Raw genomic sequence first — 22,307 nt, forward strand, 5'->3', positions numbered from 1 at the left:
CAGTTTCAACATTTTTATAAATTGTGTATTCAGTGTTGGCTTTAAATAATGTGATTACATTTTACACAGCATCCCAACATTTTGGAAAATTATATTGTGTTCTTCAATTACTGTTAGTGCCTGAGCCACAAAATGATTGATGTCCTCTGTAATCTAGCAGATGAGAACTTTTACTCACTAAAGCTTGTCAACAAACATCACATGCAGCATAAGATGACACTGCAGTCTGTCTCTGGACTAATTTTATCCTCATATTTATTCCTGTTGTGATTCTTTTGTCTCAGGTTCCAAAGCTATAGACTACTCCAATGGTTTGTTTGACTGCCAGTCGCCTACGTCACCTTTTATGGGTAGTTTGCGAGCGCTTCACCTTTTGGAAGACCTAAGAAGTGTCCTAGAGTTGATGGACTCGGAGGAAAGGGAGAGTCTACGATGCCAGATCCCCGACTCCACAGCTGACAGCTTTGTTGAGTGGCTCCACGGTCACATGGTAAGACCCTTACTTGTGGATGTTAGAAATATCAGTTGGATTCATGGAAAGAGATAAAGTTTATTAGCAGGTCTTTAGAAATTAAAGCAAACAGACCACTTTTTGCTCTTCTGCCATCCAGAAAAGTGTAGCCTCAGGGTAAACCGTTGTAGCGCTCGTGTTGCATTTTCTGTTTTTGAAATCGGTGCAAGTTGTGTAATCTTGCCAGATCTCTCTTGGAAATTAGATTTTTAATCTCAATGAGATTTTTTTACCTGGATAAATAAAGGACTAATAATAAATCAAAAAATCATGGAAGGAGTTTCTCCTGTGATGGCTGGGCATGACGCCCTTCAAACAAACTGTAGCACAGCTGGTTTGATTCTGATTGTTGCGTGTGCCAAATTAAAGCTGTATTAATACAGAACAGTGTGGGCAAACAGTCTTGTATCCAAGTCCACAAATGGCTTGTTTGCTAAGCGAAAACGCAGAACAATTGTCCTGTACTGCTGGGTTCCCATGGAATCCAAGATGGATTAGCTGTATTGGTGTCACAGTTGATGTGCAGCAAGAAACGCACAGACTTCTTGTGAATCAGAGCAGTGACTGGCTGCAGGCCAGTGAGAGTTTTTGTGTAATACTGTAACCCACTCTGTGTACAGCAGTCTGAATGTGAGCTCTCCATTTCAACCATGTAAGGTTTTATTTGTGCAGGGTGAAGTGGTGTAGCTGCTCAGGCACTTTGATGTGAAGAATTTCAGCTGAGAACATTAGTAGACATTAAAGAGTTCTTCTAATAATTTATTTTTCTCTCCCCAGTCTAACGGACACATTTCATTGGGTGGAGGTGACCACTACCAGGAGAGGCTTTCACGACTAGAGACTGATAAGGAGTCTCTTGTGCTTCAGGTACCTGTCTAGCAGTAATTCCATAATTTTACCATCTCCTCCACCGTCTATTTTCTGTAAAAGTCCTGTGAAGCTCATCGATGTTACTTCTCCCTCTCATCGACCAGTCAAAAACAAGAAGGGGCAGGACTTGCGTTATCAACACTGTAAACAATGGCGGGCGAGAAAACCATTTTTGTAACCTAGCAACATCAAGCATTGAAAGAATGCTTGAAGCTCTAAAAATTAAGTCAGGGGTTTGACACACAAAAAACACTTACTGATAAATATTGTTTTACTTAAGAAAATACTCCTAGTACTTAAACCAACGCAGAGTTAAAAGGTGAAAATGGAGCACAGCCTGACGTCCTTAATAAACTCAATAAATCTGCTGCTGCTCTGAAAACGTCAAGAAACCGCAAATTTCTGAATAATAGTTCACATAATGCTTTATTATTGAATTCATTTTTGTTTGTTGATTTTTAATGAATTTCCCTGGGGTGGCAAATGGTTACTAATGTAATTATTAGCCAGTGTTTGTATAATTTATGGGTAGCTACAGGTGGACTCTCCAGGATCTGGAAAGGGACTGAAACATTGTAAAACCTAACTGGAGGTTTCAAAGCTTGCTCGTGTTTCTGCCCCACATGCAAAAGATTTATTGCACTTGAACTGTGATCAGATTTGTTTAGTTCTCTCCCTCACTGTTTTTAGGAGCAGGGTATCTGTATATGTTGATTGCATGATTCTAAAGCTGCCGCCACCCCTGACGTACTAAGAGAGATTTCTCTTCTGACTTGAAACTCTTAAAAATCTATAATAGTACAAAGAGTGGAACTGATAACTTTGGCTCATCATGTTCTTTAATAACTTGGCCCTTGGTTTGTTTAATATCAGGCTTTGCTGTCCTTTCTAAAAATGTGTTACCTTGTGCTCATGCAGGTGAGTGTACTGACAGACCAGGTTGAGGCTCAGGGGGAGAAGATTCGGGATCTGGACTTGTGTTTGGATGAGCACAGGGAGAAGCTCAACGCCACAGAGGAGATGCTGCAACAGGTCTGTGTGTGTTTGTGTGTTTGTCTTACACTCTGAGGATGGGAAAGTTTGGGTGGTGCTGACTCTCAACTGGAAGAGCTGAGTTCACACCCTCCTGTCAAGTAAACATCTACTGTGTGCACTGCTGTGCTAAGTTTATAAGTGGATGTAACAGGGGCGTCTTGTTAAAACTGTTACTCATTGAGGCTTTGCAAATGACTTTTTGTGTCTCCACCTTTACACAATAATTCCTGTACTACCAGTGTTGTTTACACAGATTATTTGTTTGTTATTACAGGAGCTTCTGTGTAGAACTACTCTGGAGACTCAGAAGCTTGAGCTTATGTCTGAAGTGTCCAACCTTAAGCTGAAACTCAACAGTATGAAAAAAGAGAGGCTTGACTTTGATGACGGATTTAGGGACAGCGAGGTGAACTAATCCTCTTTGTTTCTGAATGTTTCTTTTCTATCTCACTTAACGCACACAGACACACACACACAGACACACACAGGCTCAACAATAATGAAACACTCATTTATTTTGTCCTAAATCTCGGGGAGAGAGGATCCCGTCTTATTATCAGTCTCAAAGTCATTTTTATTCCTTGTTAGTATTTGCTAAACTAGCCATTGACGGTATACCCACATTATTGTAATATTAATTGGATTTTTTTTTGTTACTTTATTAGACAAGATTTTTATAAAGATGTTGTCAGTCATTTGTTTACTAGAGATGGGAAGCTCTCTGCTTCCCAGATAGACCGAGCAGAATGTCTGGAAAGCTTTCAAACATGTCATGGTCTTGTTGTAGCAGCGCGGCCATCTTTTCCACCCCGCTGGAACAAAAAGCTGCTGTCCGTGTTCCGCCTCACAGCACATAAATCACTTCTTTTCTACAAGCAGCTTCCCCTCATTTTGTCACTGCTGCTGCTTGGAAGCACTGATTTGCTGCTTTCAAATGCATTTGTAGTCACTTTATAGAACTTTTTGCTGATACAAGTCACATTTGCAAGATGGAAGCAGTTAATGAGATGTTAAAATGATTCACTTAAATTTCATTTTGGAATCTTAGAGTTAAATTTTTATCTAGAGGACAAAAAAATGTGTGTGTGTGTGTGTGTGGGGGGGGGGGGGGGGGGGAATTATCCTTCAGTATTTAAGGTGTGACCTGTTCTTTGTTTCTTTTGTCAGGATTTGATTCTTGAAATTAATGAGCTGCGGTACAGACTGACTGAACTGGAGACTGAAAAACTACAGTATGAAAAGAAACTTAAATCCACTAAGGTGAGTCATCCCAGAGCACTTTACTGGCTGTGTATGTATCTTAAGGACTAGTTTTACCCTTTTTTAAACAGCCAAAATCCACCATTCTGTTTAAAGTCAATACTTAACAGCTGAAATGTTCTTTTATGCCCTTTAAAAAAATATAATATCTGTACATCTCTTGTTACCTGGATAAAGTTATTCATGCAACCATTTCAGCTGCTATTTGTATAGTATTATGCTGTAGTCACAGTAGGGAAAACAGTGGTTTGAGACCACAGCACAGCCAGAATTTTTGCAACTATGCAATGAGCATTTGGATCTTGTTGCCTTGGAAATGGTTCCTTTGCAGATGTGGACGAGGACTGTGATCACTCAGTCAGCTGGTATTTGCAGAGCGGCTTTGATGGATCAAAATGGTGATAATACAGTGTCGGTTTTAAATTGAAATGGGGTTGAGTTGGCATTTACAACCCTAATTCCTAAAAAGTTCAGATGCTGTGTAAAATCTGAAGGGGAGGGGGGAAACTGAATGCAATCTATTCATCCATCCATCTATGTTTTCTTTCGTTTATCCGGGGCTCTGTTACACTATTGGAGCAGCAGCCTAAGCAGAGAAGCCCAGACCTCCCTCTCCCTGGCTAACTCCTCCAGCTTTTTCAGGGAAATACCAAGGTGTTCCCAGGCCAGCTGAGAGATATGTCTCCAGCATGTCCTGCATCTGCCCTGGGACCTCCTCAAGGTGGCGGATGTCTCACCCAGGAGGCGCCCAGGAGAGATCCTAGTCAGATGCCCAAGCCACCTCAACTGGCTCCTTTCAACATGGAGGAGCAGCGGCTCTAATCTAAGTGTCTCCCGGATGGCTGAACTCCTCACCTTATCTCTAAGAAGAGGCCAGCCACTCAGTAAAAGCTAATTTTTCTGCCCCTTGTATCTGCAATCTCGTTCTTTCAGTCACTACCCAAAGTTCGTGACCATAGATGGGACGTACACCGACCGGTAAATTGAGAGCTTTACATTCACGCTCAGCTCTCTCTTCACTACAATGGACCCGCACAGCATCCGCGTCACTGCACCCAGAGCACCAATCTATCTTTCGATCTCCCACTCAATTCTCTCCTCCCTCATGAACAAGACCCCGAGATACTTAAACTCCTCAACTTGGGGCAGGAATTCATCCCTGACCCAGAGTGGGCATTCCACCCTTTTCCGCCTGAGAACAATGGCCTCAGATTTGGAAGTGCTGATTCTCATTCCCACTGCTTCACACTCTGCTCCAAACTGCTCTAGTGTGAGCTGGAGGCCATCATCTGATAAAGCCAGCTTAATCACATCATCTTTGAAAAGCAGAGAGGAGATTCTGAGACCACTGAAACGAAAAGCTTCTGCCACTTCTACACCTCCTATGGACTTTCTGTCCATAGGAGTTCTAACTTTTTGGAATTTTTTTGTACTTGCAATGTGTTTGTGATTAATCTGCAAAAGTTGCAAATCTGTTGACATATGTGGCCAATCTGTTGCTGTCTACGTACACAGAATTTTGCATCAAAAATGTATTTATATTCAGGGTCCAGCCAGAACATCATAAATTTGAAACAGAAATTTCAAAGTTCCTCCACAAATGGTGCCACACTGCTGCAGGATGGTGATTCAACTTCTTCAAAATGACACTGGTGCTCAGCAGCCTTCCTTTTTATGTGGGATATAACCACAATGCAGCCACTGACTTGAGTCCTCTATTGCAAAAAGGCTCATCATAGATGATTTGCACTCACTGGAACAGTGACTCTGATTGATTGCAGTGTAATGGGGTGTTATGAATTAGATGACATATTGACAAACCTTTACCAAATTGTCTGAGAAGGAGTTCAGTTATTTTGAGTCAAATTGCCTTCTGCCAGGTAACTGATGCAATTGCTTTGAAGGTGGTCAGTCAGAGGCTGGGGGATTACTAACCACCATGTTTTTTTTCCTCTCTCCTGGTCACAAAGAGTTTGTCACCCTTTTGCCTCTTAATCCAATCCCATTAACAACATCTAAGATTTTTTCGTGTTATTTAGGATTTTTTTTCCTTCTCATTCAGAGATTCTCATGGCTGTTTGAATGCTGTGAATTTAGGTTTTGGTTGCAAAAGGAAACGAGTTCAAATATCAAATGGACCCTTAATTGTTACAACACAGACAAGAAAATTGTTTGTTTTACAGTTTGAAAAGAGAAGTTAACCAAGAACACAAAAAGCTAAACTAAACTAGGTGAAGGCCAGCTGACTATCAGACTGCCACCACCCTTTTATATGCTGACGTTAGAAAAGGTGAAGGAGGGACTCTGCTTACTAGAATTTTCCAGATGATTGCTTTGGATGTTTTCTATCGTATGCTTCTTGAACTGCATGTAGTAACTGCGTGTAGCTTTGGGGGTTTTGTTGTTTGTTGCGGTGCCTACTTTTAATCTGCTTTAGTGGTCATTTTCCTGGAAATTTAGATATTCAACATTTCTTGATCTCTTTTTATCTTCTCTCCTTCCCATTTCTGTTTTCTTCTTCTTTCCGTGGCTTGTCTCTTTACTGCTAGTCACTAATGGCCAAACTTTCTAGCCTGAAAATCAAAATGGGCCAGATGCAGTATGAGAAACAGAGGAAAGAGCACAAACTCCAGGCGATGAAGGTCGGCTTTTCCCAGGATGACTGTTGTGCTTGCTGTATGATTATGGTTTTTTGACCTCTCCCTTTGGCACCTCTTCTTCTTCTTCTTCTTTTTAATTTTTGAGGCATAAAATGATTAAATCTGGTTAGATTCTGTTTTCACGCTCAAAAATGTATGTATTTTTGCAAATAATTTACTTGACCACGCATTACTGCATTTTGCTATAATGCATGGTTAAGTCAAGTGCAATCAGAAACACCACTTCCTTAAGTCTGCATTTACTAGGCACCAACTTTATAATTTCTTGTCCTGTTTAGTCTCTGATCCAGATGAAACTCTTAGAAAGAGGCTGAAAGAAAAACGTAAGGGGGGGTTTTATGTCCGTGATTTTATTATTGCACTCACCTCCACCCGTATTTGCATGAACGAGCATGAGCCATCTGAACTCTGCTTGTCCATTATAACCAGTTGCAGTGCTAGTACCCGACCACAGCGCGCCACATCTCAACTTTTTTTTTTTAATGGCACGAATCTTGTCACTGAGTTTTTAATGCCCGGCTACAACAGCAACAAGAACAGTTTGCCTTGTGTTGTTAGCAGGAATGAAGAATGAACTGTTTGTTGTGACCCTTCAGACTGCTTACTCCACCTTCTGACTCATGTCTTCCAACGTTAATCACCTACCTCTCTTCACCAGCAACCTGTGTGTGCGTGTGTGCGCACCCTGCTAACCTGTCCTGCTGTTGTGCTTTTCAGTTTCTTTCATGTACAGCTGTCTTAATAAATGTCCACTTTCCCATCAGTTATATATACTATACTCTACATTCATCTGTATAGAACAGTTTCATTTTTCATGCACAGCACACGCACTCTCCATGATTCTCTATATTGAAGTACAAATTACAAGTGTCCATTTTAAGAATCCTATTGACTAAAGCAAAAACACAAGCTACCTTCATGTCTTGAGCATACCTTTTAAACATTTACAGTGCAGGTGAGGAAAAATAAGCGAGGCCCCCGAGTTTAATAACTAGTCAAACTTTTCTTGGGTAGAAGTAACCTTGAATAAACATTTGTAGCTGTAGACCAGACCAGTTTAATGTTTAACAGACAGTTTATCCTTAGGACTGCTTCTGCTCAGCCAGATTCTCAAAATGTTTCAGTATAAATGAGTTTCTTGAGGTCATTCTGCAGCTTTTCTATCAGGTTCACTCCAGAAGAAGGATTTTCTTTGTTTGTAGTCATCCTTGAGTAGATTTATCTCAAAGTTTTGGCCTTTTGTTTCACTGCCAACTAGGGATGCAACGATACCAATTTTTTCAAACCGATACTTGGATCTGAGTACTTGCCGATACAGAGTACAAAAAAACGATACTTCTACCACACACACACACACACACACAAATACAATTAATTGGAAGACAGGTTTTATTATATTCCCTGCCGATAAAAAATAAAATCTTAATAAAAATGACCACAAAAAAATTTCAAGTGAAAAATAAGCACTTCTGTTAAATTATTGCAGAGTCTCCACTTTGTAATTTTACAAAATATCACTGAACTATTGGCACTGTCTCGAGCTTTCAGAATAATAAATAAACACTTCTGTTTGGAATAAAATAAATACAAATTAGGTTTCGAATAAAATAAACTTTTAAATTATTGCAGAGTGTCCATATTGTAAACAAACAAACAAAATAATTCTTATTAAATAAATAATAAAATATAAAAAATTATAAAATAAATAATAAATAAAATAATAATTGGCCCCCTAGTGGCCAATCTAAAAAACTACAACAGAAATGACAAGCCTCCCTCTGATTAATGAAATAAGTTGGTATCGGTTCATGGTATCGGTTAACTTTTACGAGTATGAGTACACACACATTTTACAGTATCGGCCCCTGATACCCGATACCAGTATCGGTATCGGTGCATCCCTACTGCCAACAATAACAGTTTGAGAGATATAAGCATAATTTGCAGTGTAAAAAAATTAGGAAACTGAACAAGTGGAGGACAAAAAAAGTTCTGTTCATCCATCTGTTTTCTAAAGTATCAGAAATGTTCTCAGTGAAAGGGTGGCTGTGAAGAAAGAAGGGAAACTGGTAGAAAAGGCTGAGGTATGCCAAAATACACAAGTACTGAAAGGGACCGCTATCAGAGTGTGTGTCAGTGTGTTGAAAAGTGGAAATGTTTGAGCAAAGGTTAACATGTAAAACACCCGCTCACACCAACACTGTGTGTACGTTTGGTTTCTAAAAAGCAGTGTGGCCGTGATGTTGCTGGACTGACAGCCTGTAATGTTGCATCCTGTATGTTTAAATTTTACATATCCTCACATTTTAACACCCTCAAACTTCACACCAGGAACTCTTTCAGTAATCTTTTTCTCTCCTCTCTAGATGTGGAAGTCCAGAGGATGAAGAAGGCAGTGGAGTCTTTGATGGCAGCAAATGAAGAAAAGGTACATGTGACCAACTAGGATTCACCGTGTATCACATCCCAGCTACCCAAAGCTGCTCCGGGGGGGGGGATAAACTGACCTCATTTTTCTTTTTCATTACCTTTTCCTTTGCAGGATCGTAAAATTGAAGAACTGAAACAGTCACTGCTGCGGTACAAGAAAGTACAAGACATGGTGATGTCCGTGCAGGGAAAGAAAGGTTACAATCTAAAAATTTAAGTATTTTGACAAATTTACATAAAATTTGATTCACAGCATTTAAAAACTGACATTAATGATGTGCTAAAATAATGCATTTTAAGCTTTAGCTGCCACACAGGCCCTTCAGCTATCCCTGGGTTGCTTGCCTTTTCCCCTTGTTGTTTGTATAGTTTTGTGTGCGAAAACTTTTGAGCTACTTCCTACATCTTGTGAACAGGATCATGTGTTAAATAATTTGATTTTATATTTTGGTCCATTACAGAAACAAAGACAAATGATAATGAGCACGTTGAGAGTTCTGGTGATGGATGGGCCACAGTCCGAGCTAGCCCTCCGTCTGTGGAGTCCGAAAAACAAGAAGGCACGGATGCTGAACAACTGAGAGGGAAAAGCCCAGATGAGGTTTGTGGAGAGGGAGAGGAGATGCAGCAAAGGGCCACGGGTCGGTCTCAAACTTGGTCGGTGCGTCTCAGTCATGTGGCATGCGGTTGCCTGTTCACCCACTAAGCTAAACTGGCACCCATGGTATCACTATTTAAATGGCAGAGAACATGAGATATTTTTAATTTTGCTTTTACTCTTTTTCCTCCCCTGGAGCGACTTCACATATCATTAAACTCTAAAGTGCTCAGTAAAACACTCTCACAAAAACTTCACATTAATTTCACTCCTTTGGAAATGAGTGTTGAAGAGCTGGACAACCAATTAGTTGAATAACATCTTTTGTCAGATCTCTGTATGCAGATTTAGACTGTTCTCAGGGACTCTGTAGAGTTTTTAAGTCACAGTTTTAATGCATTTAAATCTTCTTTTGTCTTTCTGACTCAGATGGAAAGCCCCAGTGGACTAAGTGAAGAGCCCTCGCCTTCACCCAGCCCGTCTGATCCAGAGAAAATGTCAGAATCTGAACCGGCAGATGCAGAAAGGTAAAGATTTTATGTGTTATACATGACTGTTTTTCTTTTAACAATATTTTTAATTTACAAATTTAAAAAACAAATAACCGGAGAACACTAGACGCCAAAGAACCAAACAAACAGCAAATCCAAACATGGCAAACCACCAATCCTAGTGGAATCTCTTTCATATTCTTCACTGACGAACACAGTGAAATGGTGCTCATTCTGCCTGCATGTGTCTTGTATTTATATTAAAATGCTGTAACTTGCCAGGAATTACATAAATTCACATTAAAATCTGAGTATTGGAAGCTCTCACTGCAATTTACGCTATAAATAAAGTGTAAATTTACACTAAATTGTGGTAAGAGCGGTGAAGCATGCTGTTTAATGCACGTATATGTTTAAATTATCCGGGGCAGTCCATGTGGCGTTGCACCACGTGTTTGACGTGTCACTGAGTGCTTGTTATATATGTTATATATTATTATAGCACTATGACTAAATAATGAGGGAAGTATTATGTATCACCACCATGATGAACACTTGTGGCAATAGTATGTATAGTACTCTGCACAGTGTGTGCATATTTGATGTGTATAGATGTTTTAAAATTATTACTCATGATATCACAATGTCCAGACATGTCCTGTAGGGACATGAGGAGGAAACGGTGGCAAAAGGAGCTATGTGAGGCTGCTAAAGGCAGTGGATCCATCACCAGACCACAGGCAACAATAACACATGTACCAGTTGTTGAACTTGTTACGGATTCAAATATTGAGGAGGGATACAGGAGGAAAACCCAAAATAACCACACTGGTCCGGCCGGGTCAAGTCAAACGATGATTTAATGAACACACGCGTGGGAGATGGACACCATACATCAGACAGCATTAGATCTCAATACAAACTCCACACACTCATTGTTTTATGAAAATCAGGGTATTAGAACGCCCCCTCATGCGTACAGATAGTACAATACAGTCAATATTGACAACTTTAGACACATCAAGAAAAACATTCTCTTCGTCTCGAGGACAGACACTGGCTCCAGTGCCTCTCCTTGGAGCGGACTGTCCCCTACGGAGACACAACATTACAGCTGCAAGGTTTTCCAAATTATCAAGTTGACGTGTATATAATTCGCTGAGTCAGGGATACAATATTAAATGCATGTTGGTTTAATGAACTACCATTACTTAAAAACTTAATAAAAAGATATAACTGAATAAAAAATCACAAAGAATCACATAATATCAGTGTTATGTAAGCGCGTGCAACCTCCTGGGCCCAAAGTCATCTCACACCATGGATCAGCCAGTCATAGCGCTGACTGAAGTTTTTGACCTTTATTAACTCGGGCACAACTCTATAATAAGCAACAAACTGCCATATGTGTAAGGTGATCATGTTTACACCTGCAAAGAGAGCTCATATAATTATTCTGACACCTGTAAATAAAAGATTAACACCAGGTTATAACAATCACTGTAATTCAAAGGTTAAATGTAATGTCAATAGCTTCAATCAATGTTTAATGCAATGCTTATTAAATGATTCTGATATAATGATGATGATTCTGCTAAAAATGAAATAAAACACCCCTTTTCACCCGACAATTCCCTCTGTTGACCTCTAGGAGAATCCAGAGGTCACAACACCAAATGTTATATCAATTCTTGATCTACACAGCCTGTTCTACGTGCATCAATGGCATCATGGACATCGGAGTCACAACTCTAGGGTCCACTGCCCTTGTGATTACTTTCTCTAACAATGCTCTGGCACAAGGAATGAAACAACACCCACAAATAACAAAAATACCCACCAAAATAGACAAAGTAAGCATGACCGAAAGCACAAGCCCTTTCCACCGTCCGAACACAGAGTCCATCCAGCCCTCCAGCGGATTGTCAACTCCTGAGTGATCATGCATCGTTTCAGACAGGCTCTTTAAGCCCTCAAGAGCCCGAGTCACTGAGCCGTCCGGAGCGGTGTTGTTTGGAATGAAGGTGCAGCACTGATCTCCAAACATGGCACAAACGCCCCCTTTTTCTGCTAATAGCATATCAAGGGCCATCCTATTTTGCACACCCATTAATGAGGTGGGACCCACCTGCTCCGCTAACCCCTCCATCCCGTCTCTGGTCAGGTTAGAGAGTCTCAGCACATTATAATGAACATAATTAATCCTATCTACGTTCTTGTTTGGGGTCACTGGAAAGAAAGCAGAGATTATTGGAAGATTTTCAAAACCGGCTGCTATTTGGTCAGCAAGTTTATATTCACTTGGAACCCCCCTGGGCACTCCAATGGAGTCGATCCAGGTTGGTGAATTCATTCTAGGGTCATAAACATGTGTTCCATCAATTTGTCTTTTTAGCGAAATGTGTCTCTTGCGTCTGGCTGCCAATGTGCGTGTGTTGCGCTGTGGGGTCGCTTTTACCTGATTTCCAATTAGCATAAGTGGCGCTCCTAGTCTCACCATCGCGCACGTCCCCACGCTTCCCAGAGGAACACGAACCAAAAGAGTCTTGTGGCCGCAATAAGCCCGCTCCTGGCCCAGGTTCCAATCAGTGTGGTCGCATCACTTACATTATTTGTGGTCCTCCCCATGTGTGTAACAGAACACCAACTGGGATCAATTTCTCCCAAATTATACTTTACTTTATCGGTGGAGAACTTAAAACACGTATAATTATCCTTTCTAGGCATAAACGGTCCTACTTGGGTGTATTTGTGGATAGGGGGAAATAAACTGGACAAAACAGTGCAATTCCCACTATTCACTACTTCTCTCGTCATTCGCAACATGCAATTATAGCCCCACTGATCCTCTGGATGCAGTGGCGCCGGCTCTGTGAACAAACGCGGTCTAGCGGAAGCACAAGCTACACAATTAGACAATTTTTGTTCTCTCGCATTTTGAGCCATCCAGTCCAGCCAGATGTTACTGTCACTGAACCCGGTGGCGCGTTCAATCAAATCTCGAGGTTTTAATGTGCTGTAGTCCACTGACAGGACCCGTCTACCGTTTGGTTCCTGCTCCTCTGGTACCGCCTCCGACGACCCGCTTCCTTTTTGGCCTGTAAAAGAAGTAACAGAGTTGATTGAATTGAAAGTCACGTGTGTTGCTGTTTCTTTTCTAACTGACTGTACTATGTTATGTTTTCCTAAGAAATTAACTTTAATTAACCTTTTTGGATCAACTCCTACAGTTTCCACGCCCACAACTAAATATACAGGTTTTTCCCGCTGCCAAAGTCAACAGATTTTTAGATGGACTGTAATCCCTTTGAAGTTTAAGCTCATTTCCTGGTCCTAATTCTGACGGTTCCCAATTTTCCCCAGTATAACCCTTTACCTGATTCCAATTCCTACACCACCCGTCATAAGGCCGATTTCCCCTTTCGCAGTGTGTACTCACTGAGTAATCCCAGCAGATCCACACATTGTATCCTCTCCAATTGCCGCTCGCGCCCTTACAGTTAAAAACATCACACAAATCAAATGTAAAAGAGGTTGTGGAGCCATTAACATAATCTAATTCTAAACCACCATAAGTGCTGAGACACTCATCCGTTTTACCAGAGATTTCGCGCTTCATTCTCGCCCGCGACTTGAGTTCACTCAGTGGTATATCGAGTGGCGCTGGGCTGGAATGACCTCCGTGCTCAGACAGTCTGCGTGGGCCGGTCTGCAACAAATAAACCAAAAAACATATAGCGGTGATTAATAACATAGTTAACATCAGACGAAGTAACATTTTGTTAATTTTTGTAACTTCTCTCTCATCACAGGTTTCTGATTGTTGTAATGGCATTGTATCATGTATGACTTGTTTTTTGTTATTTTTGTCTTTTTTTTTTTTTTTTTTACATACAAGTTCAAAACTCTTCTTATCAAAGCCTTTATGTGAAATCTTCAATTTGATACTGCTCCTTTTTGCTGTCGCGGTGACTTCCTCCTAAGCTGGTCTTCGTTCTTCGGCCTCCCAGGTAGACTACCGGTCGGCCCGTTGCACAGGTGTGAGGGTTTATTCTGCCTCTGTTTTTCACCTGTGTTGGGTGGAGTTGCAATTTTTTCCACCCAGCTGTCGTGTGCCGGTGCACACTGCGACCAATGGTACCAGTTGTCGCCTTTCCCTTTCAGTTGAACTGCTTTCGCCGTCCGGGCCAACACCTCGTATGGACCAGTCCAACGAGGTTCCTTCCACTTGCGTTTGATGACCTTCAGCCACACTACTCTCGCGTCTGGGACCTCTCCTTCTCCTGGGGGTTTTTCACAAGCCACCTGCTTTGTGAAGCTGGACACAAGCGCCTTTAACTCGTTCCAATAGTCTGCGTGAGACCTGTTCCCTCTCGTGCCCTGTTCGACCGGGCCCACCGTCCAAGGTGCCGGAAACTGTCTCCCAGTCAGCAGCTCGTATGGCGTGAAACCTGTGGACTGATTAACAGAACATCTTATGGTCATCAACGCAATCGGCAGGGCCGCGACCCAATTGAGCCCTGTTTGCGCGCAGATTTTAGCTAATTTATTTTTCAAATTTAAATTCATCCTTTCTACTTTCCCTTGGGATTGAGGATGATACACTGTTCCAAATTTGTGCTGAACTCCCAACATTTTTTCCACCTTTGCCAAATCTTGATTTTTAAAGTGGGTTCCATTATCTGATCGAATTTTTTTAGGGAACCCATGTCGAGGAATATAATGATTGATTAAACATTTGATCACGGTCCTCGCATCTTCCTTTTTAGTCGCCCATGCCTCTGGCCAGCCGGTCAGTACATCTACACACACCAACAAATAACGAAGACCACCAGGGCCTGAATCAATCATATCAGTGAAATCAATGACAATCTCCTCTCCCGGCCTCTCAGGCATCCGGAACTTACCCAATTCTGGTTTGATCACTGGCTTGGGATTGTGTGCTCCACAGATTAGACACCTTTTGGCCTTCTCCCTTATCATTTCTCTGAGGTTAGGGTGCCACCAGTGACACAGATTTCTCTCCATCTGTGCTATTCCGACGTGTCCAAGCCCGTGGGCCTCGCTCACCTTCTGTTTCGCCATTTCGTCTGTTAGCACGGGACGCCCGTCTGGCCCCCTCCACAAGCCTCCATCCTGCCAGGCTCCCTTATTTTTCCACACCCCCTTTTCCTCTGGGGATGCCTCCTCCTGGGCCTGTTTGACCTCCTCCATTTGGTTAATTGGCCCTTCCTCTTCTGCAATTACCTGTATCATTTGTCTCCGTCCTTTGTAACCTGCTGCCTCCTTTGCGGCTTCGTCCGCTTTCTGGTTTCCTTTTGCCACCATGCTGGTTCCTTGTGAGTGTCCTTTGCATTTTATGATACTCACTTCTCTTGGATCGGCCAAGGCCTCCTCCAATTCCTCCATTTCCTTCTTGTGGCAAATAGGTGCGTTGGTTGCTGTTCTGAATCCTGCTCTTTTCCATTGAGGCAGCTCCACGTGCGCTGCTCCGAATGCATACGCTGAGTCTGTGTAGATGTTCACTCTCATATCCTTAGCTAACCTCAAAGCTCGAGCTAGGGCTATCACTTCAGCTCTCTGAGCCGACTGCTGTCCCTCAATCCTTCCTGCTTCTTTGACCTGATACTCATTTCCTACTCTACAGACCACCGCATAGCCGGTTTTTAGTCCTTCTTCATCTCTGTGGCAACATCCATCTGTGAACCAATCCTCAGCTCCAGGTATAGGTTCCGCCTTCAGGTCCTCTCTAATTTTTTCTTCAACCTGTGCTCTTTTGACGCAGTCATGTGGTTCCCCTGCTCCCATTAAATCTGCCATGTTAATTCCTTCATGTGTGAATGTCAAATTTGGAGCCTCCAAAACTTTACTCAACTTCTGTTGTGCCCGTGGCGTCATACTAAATGCTTGTGAGTTCACGTACGCCACTATACTATGTGTAGTGAGTATTTTTAGTGGATGTCCTCTCACTACATGTGCTGTTTTCTGAATGACTTTGGCAACCCCTGCTGCATGTTGTGTGCATGTGGGATGTCTTGCTTCTGTTGGATGCAGTTTTATACTAACATACATGAGAACATCCCTACTCCCCCCTTTTTTCTGAAACAACACCCCGTTTACGACGGAGTTTGTTTCGGAAATATCCAAATAGAATGGCTCATCATAATTAGGTGTAACCAAATCAGATGCTCTTGACAGATCCTGTTTTAATGCAATAAACGCGATTTCAGTGTCAGGCGTCCAAGGCAATTCAGCCTTAAGATTTCGAACGCCAACTTGCTTCAGTAGGCCCCTTAAAGGGGCAGTTTTACCTACATAGTCAGGAATGAACTTTCTGCTGTAACCTGTCAACCCAAGGAAAGAAAGCATTTCTCTCACTGTTCGCGGTTTTGGGTGTGTCAGAATTTGGTCTCTGTGTGTGTTCATTAAACCCACTGATTTGTGTGCGATTACCCGACCCAAAAATGTTACCTCAGGTCGAACCAATTGCAACTTTTCTTTACTCACTTTGAAGCCACACTCCACCAATCTATTCAACACGACGAGCGAGGCTGCCGCACAATCCGCTGCTGACGGGGCTGCAATGAGAAGATCATCGACATATTGAATCAATGTACATCCATCTGGCAAATTACATGTTGACAGGGCCTCTTTGAGCACCTGATTGAAAATGCCAGGAGAAAGTGCAAAACCTTGTGGTAGACGTGTGTATCTGAATTTTTTGCCTCTGTATGTGAATGAGAAAATGTCTCTGAGTGACTCATGCAGTGGAAGACAAAAGAATGCATTTGCTAGGTCAATACAAGTGAACCACTTTTGGTCACACTTAATATCTGATAGTGCAGTGTAAGGGTTTGGAACAGGTACAGTGTTAGTGTGCAATATGGCATTAATGGCACGCAAATCATGTGCCATACGATACTTTCCTGTTCCAGATTTCTCCACCGGTAGAATTGGTGTGTTCCAATGTGAGTAAGATGGCTCTAACACTCCGGCATTTAACAGCCCTTCAATTGTTTCTGCAATTCCTTCTTCTGCTTCAGGTTTATGTTTATACTGCGGTCTGTTGATTGGTGTGTTTGATTTCAGGTGGAACAGGATAGGCGAACAGGTGGCCAGGCCAACATCTGTGGGCCCTTTGGACCACAAACTGTCAGGCAGTTTTGACAGTTCAGCAACTGCATCAGGATGATCTGCTCTCTCTCTTCCATATGTTTCTGAAATTTCTTGATGTTCAAGGGTCACTACATCATTAGACATGCAAGTTATACGATAGATTTTAGAATTTGGTGCATAACATAAATTTGGAATTTGGGTGCTTTGCCACCCTGCGTCGTCCAGCGCCCGCCTGACCATTGGTCCCAGATCACATGCTCCATGACCTTCGTGGACCGCCAATGTAATGTGAGGGGCCGAATTTTCTCCCACATTATACCAAGGCAGTTGTTCATCAGTTAATTTTACAGCCGCGGCTACACCTTCTGGCCCAATGTAAATGTTATTTGTTTGCACATTCCAGCTCTGACCCTCAAGATCAGACTGGAATAGTTCACGATAGGTGTCATCATTTTCCCTGTCATAAAAAAGAGTGACGTGGTATGGATCTCGTGGTGGGGAGTAAACTGCCAAGCTCATTATCCAGGGTCTCCACAGTTGGAATTGACTTAGAATGCCTTCCTCCAGCAGCCTTCCCCAGTAAATGTCGGCTTTGGGTTGTTCACAGTTCTGAAGCAGATATTGAGTCTTTGAGTTTGTTCCCAGGCACGGGAAATGCTGTCCTCCTGGCAGAGTAACAGACAGTCCATCTGCAGAGCACATGATAGTAGCTCCCAGCTTCACGAGCAGGTCCCTGCCCATGAGATTCACTGGCACTTGAGGTGACACCACATATTGATGTTTCACAGTCTGCTTTCCCAGCTTTGTCACGGCTGGATCGGTCAACGGCAGAGTCATTGGAACCCCGGAAAAACCCACCACATTAACTGTGTGATAGGAAAGTGTGGCACAGTCTGGTGTTGCTCTCAATGTGGAATATGTTGCTCCAGTGTCCACTAGAAAGGGCAATTCTGTCCCTTCCACGGTCATTGACAGCATAGGGTCTGCCATCCCCATGCTGTTTGGTCTCTCCGGGCTCCTTCAGTACTGCTGCTGTTCCCAGCCCCAGTCAGCCACTGGGTACTGAGCGACTGGCGCTGCACTTGGGTTCGGGGCTTGATATGCTCCCCTGTACCCATTTCTCCCTCTTTGTGTTCCACGTGCCTGGGGTCGATAGCCTCTCCTTGGATTGCTTTGAAAAGATTCTGGACAATCTCTACTCCAGTGTCCCTCTGCTCCACATTTCCAACAGGCATTCCAAGGCATGTTAGTGGGATTCCCTGTTTCACGAGCTCTTTGCACTCCCCTCACTGATCCACCACGCCCTCTTTGCGGACCACCGGTTCCCCAATTCCCTATGGGTTGACGCTGCCTTGGTGCATTGACGGGCCACCTGTCATCAGAGCACAGACCCGGGTCTCCCTCTGGCCATTCAGGCGCGGGACCAGGCCGGGGCCCAGCTATCATTATTTTCTTTGCGTTCTCCTTTTCCTCCTTCTTTTTCTCTCCAACTTTATTTCTCGCCTCTGTCAGCTGTAACTTAACCAAGGACGCCTGTGCCTCCTCCAACTCTTTTTTTTGTCTGTTCGCGGTATCCTGTTCCTCCTGCAACCGGTGTGTTACATGTCTTTCCCACTGCACAGAGTCCGCTACAGCAAAATCTGGATTTTTCTCTAAGTCAGCTTTTACTTGATTGGGCAGCCCTGCCAGCACCGCAGAACGGAACCACGCACGATGCTCACCTTCATTACCTGGATGGATACCTGTTTCTGACAACCACTGCTCTTTGGCTTTTGCTAAAAACTCCCTAGGTGTATGTTGGGGGTCCCAATTTATTTTAGGTATAGCTCCAGTATTAGGGGTTGGGTACTTCTCACGGACTGCGTCAGATAAGGCACATTGCACTTCATGGTATGGCAGATCATTTGCATACCGAGTTGTATGGGCTATAGCCTCTACATCAGCTAGCCCACCACCGAGCATACAGTGGCCAGCAATAGCACGGAAATCGCCAATGGCAAGTTCCTGGCCTTCGGTCAATCTACTCAATGTTCTTAACCAACTCGCTCCTCCCTCAGTTATAGGTGGAAGTTGTTTAACCAATGCTTCCAAATCTCTTATTTTATATGGGCGGTACAGTGGTTCATTTTTTGAACCTGCTATTAAAGGGAGATTATAACCAGGGGCAGCAGCTCCTGGCTCTAAGGACACTTTTTTATAGCGAACCGCGTGTTGTTTTCCACTTGAACTTTGAAACATGGGCCTTCTTACTCCTATTCCTCCACGTCCCGATCTCAAATTTCTGCCTACGTTTGAGTCTGACTCAACTACTCTGTCTTTTTCCTCATCACTCTCCTCTTCTGATGAAGTCGCACCATCTTCACTCTCCTTCTCTGGCTTAGCTTCAGTCAGTTTTTTCTTGACGTCTTTTAGCGTTTTTATTACTTCCCTTAATGCATTTGGATGTTCATGCATCCGGCCATAGACTTCTCCTCTCCAATTTTTGTCCTTAGCCGTTGTGTCAGGTTTCTCCGACCTACTGGTTTGGGTCTGCCCTTCTCGTACTGGTGTTGGCAACTCCTGAAAGGTTGACCGTTCACTTCCATCCTCCGTTGACATTGTATCCTCCATTTTAAGGGTCTGTTCAGTCTGTCCACTGTAACTTGGCTGTTCCTCCATTATTACCTCTGAGTCTGACATTTTTTCTTTACTTAGTGGGCGGGGAGGCGAGGTTAAGCCTTCATCTGCAGCTGAGGCTACCTTTCTCCCTCCCCCACTTTGGGGCTGACATTTAACTGTCACTGACCTTTCTTTGGGACGAACTATAAGTGGGCTGGTATATTCAACGTCCGCTATTCCTCCAACAACCACTCCAGTTTGTCCATCTGGACCATGAACTTGTCCCCCACCAAGAGTCATCACAGGCATGATGTATGATTGTGGTGGGGCACTAGGTGATACTGCGGCCCAAGTATATAATTTTGGTGTGTCAGGTTTGTTAGCATCTTCTGGGTTTGACATTAAATCCTTCATTTGGCTCTTTATCTTCTTATTTTCCTCCTTCAGCTGTTTCAATGACTCCATGACATTTTCCATGTCTCCTGTTTCCTCCATGACATCCTCCATCATCCAAGATGATGCTCCATTCCACAGGAACAGCCATTTACAGCACTTTGCATGGGTCTCCTTTAAATTCTTGATTTCTTTTTTGGCTTTCCGGTTAACTGAACGTCCCTCTGTTTCCTTTTCCAGTTGTTCCAGTTTCTGCTCGCATCTCTCTCCTTCCGTTTTAAACACAATGTTTAGGGCTATCTTCTCCTCCAGCCCTCTCTGTTGGGAGGCAATAATTTTTCTTACCTCCACATCCATCATTTTGCATTCTTTCTCCGCTGTTTTTAATGATCCAGGGAAAGCCAAGCGAATGGCTTTTTTAGCTGTTGCAGTTGTTCCTCCATAGGCCTAAATGCCCTAGACCCACTAGATGTCGCGCTGGAGCTGTTTGCCATTTTCCTGAAACACAGGCTTACCTCCCTCTCAATGACGTTACTCGACTCCTCCTCCTGGGTCACCCCACTACGTCTCCTTGAGAGTTCTCAGAATTAATCTCACCACTCCAACGGTCACAGTCTCCTCCAGACCTGCTCGGTGACACACAATTAACCCAGTGCGTCAGAGAGTTGACCGTGGTTTTATTAATGTTCACACTTAATCACAATATTTCACTCTCCCATTTAATTTAATAAACCCAAATACATTGTGTGCTGTACTTTATGCACGCTACAGCCACACAGTTTAACACCTTCTCACCACACCAAGTCGTCACAAAACCTGCGTCAAGGCGCTCTCGTATCACATAATAATAAATAGACACCATTCTATTTTAACCGGTGGGAGAGTGATGAACCAGTCAAACCCAAACTCCTCAATAGTTCGCCATTTTACTTCAACACTAAACAATCAAACTCCACTTAGTCTCATTTACTCCAGACACCATTAACCATTTCAAACACACAGTCACAAACAATTCATGTCAGCCACACAATTTCAAAAAGCCAATTATCTCCTTTTAAATAATTTCTCACTTCGGGACTTCTCCACCACTAACTCTACAAATTTTAAGAAAGCATATCAAATTCAGTACCGGTTATTACCGCTTGTACCATGGAGAAAACAAACATAGCCGCCTCTGTGACTTCATACTCGGGGTCATCCGCCTGTATGGCTAGTTCAATCACCCCTTTAAATAAAAGTAAACACCGACTAATATATAGATCTAAGTCGTCCAGATCTATTTCTGAACTTACTGACACCTCATAAGGGGCATCTCCCTCTTCTGTCTGTGCAGAACAGTTACAATTCACCTCCAGAAGCCCCTCTACCCCTGTAACTTCAATGTGACAGGACGCTGATCGCAACATTATTAGGGTTTTTATAACTTTATATGAACAGGAATTTATCAATATTGAGTGGGGTTTTTTTTCTTCTTTCAAATATGTGTGTGAATGTAAATGAATTTCTTACTTTTCACAAGTCCACTTTATTGCGTGCTCATAGATTCACTTCTGTTAAAGTTATTCAACAAATATATTTTTCTTTATTTATTCCTTATGGATTATGTCACGCTTATTAGTGGCTCATATATACTTAAACTTATGTCTAGACTTGAACACAGAGGTAGAGCATCATTCCATCCTTTTTAGGGTGACAAACTCCACTTTCTCTGTATCAAGACAGCTCATAACCTTTCAACAATTTTATCTAATGTATTATTGATTAAGATTCTTCTAGGAGAATAAATGTGTGGTTTTCTAAGTACACTTAAATTTTGTCTCAGATTAGTTCACTACAATTTGATCCAAATTGTAAACACTCACCTCCCCATACACCACAATAACTCAGAGTTATATGTATTATATCTTATATTATCACAAGAAAGCAACTGGGTTAATCAAGCATACTTGTCTATAGTCTCACACTGAAAGAAAAAGACGCTCACAGTCTTATAACTTCATATATATCTTGCTTGAATCAAAAGCATTTTAAACTTTCCACTTTTCAGCCATGCAACACAAGAGAAATATGCCAACCACAGTCATTAATCATATATTCACAGCAATATTCAAAACTCATTTATATTATCATAATACACAAAACCAGCATGTTATTTACAGGGCTTTAACAATACTTGCAAAGCATAATTATAACAGTCAATCACACTCTAAACAAAAATGAACGTCCTCTGTGTACCTCACAGCAGCCACGTCATTTGCATGTTCACACACACAATCCAATCAGGCACGCAGCGCTGCAGCACGCTATCGTCACACACAGCCTCGTTTCACACTCAACTCTCTATC

General features: G+C 42.5%; 2 protein-coding genes and 1 pseudogene across 2 annotated transcripts; 1 reads left to right on the forward strand and 2 right to left on the reverse strand.

The window, feature by feature from the left end:
• Window positions 1-284: 284 nt before the first annotated feature.
• On the forward strand, window positions 285-8,963 carry LOC148095106 (liprin-beta-1-like; the record flags this gene model as incomplete). Its single annotated transcript, XM_087837078.1, has 7 exons — window positions 285-490; window positions 1,289-1,378; window positions 2,300-2,413; window positions 2,691-2,822; window positions 3,584-3,676; window positions 8,703-8,764; window positions 8,879-8,963. Coding segments are annotated over 6 exons (656 nt in total), but the record flags the coding sequence as incomplete, so codon positions are not given.
• Window positions 8,964-10,769: 1,806 nt separating this feature from the next.
• Window positions 10,770-15,276, reverse strand: LOC148095107 (uncharacterized). The gene is made up of 2 exons (XM_087837077.1): window positions 14,763-15,276; window positions 10,770-14,306 (listed from the first exon to the last, which is right to left on the reverse strand). The coding sequence occupies exons 1-2, from the start codon at window positions 15,262-15,264 to the stop codon at window positions 13,792-13,794; spliced, it is 1,017 nt and encodes a 338-aa protein (XP_087693203.1). The 5' UTR covers window positions 15,265-15,276; the 3' UTR covers window positions 10,770-13,791.
• Window positions 15,277-15,373: 97 nt separating this feature from the next.
• On the reverse strand, window positions 15,374-20,644 carry LOC148095108 (uncharacterized; annotated as a pseudogene).
• Between the last annotated feature and the right edge of the window lie 1,663 nt (window positions 20,645-22,307).

Source organism: Neolamprologus brichardi, unplaced genomic scaffold (assembly GCF_056152115.1).
Source record: "Neolamprologus brichardi isolate AB-2024 unplaced genomic scaffold, ASM5615211v1 NODE_ptg000111l+_length_24248_cov_1, whole genome shotgun sequence".
Classification (NCBI taxonomy): Eukaryota; Metazoa; Chordata; class Actinopteri; order Cichliformes; family Cichlidae; genus Neolamprologus; species Neolamprologus brichardi.

Excerpts from the sequence above, each read along its gene's own strand:
- LOC148095107 (XM_087837077.1), bottom strand. The coding sequence starts at position 15,264 with ATGGAGGAATTGGAGGAGGCCTTGGCCGATCCAAGAGAAGTGAGTATC. Across the intron at positions 14,307-14,762 it reads AGTGATCAAACCAGAATTGG|GTTTCACGCCATACGAGCTG; the intron begins GTAAGTTCCGGA and ends ATCAGTCCACAG.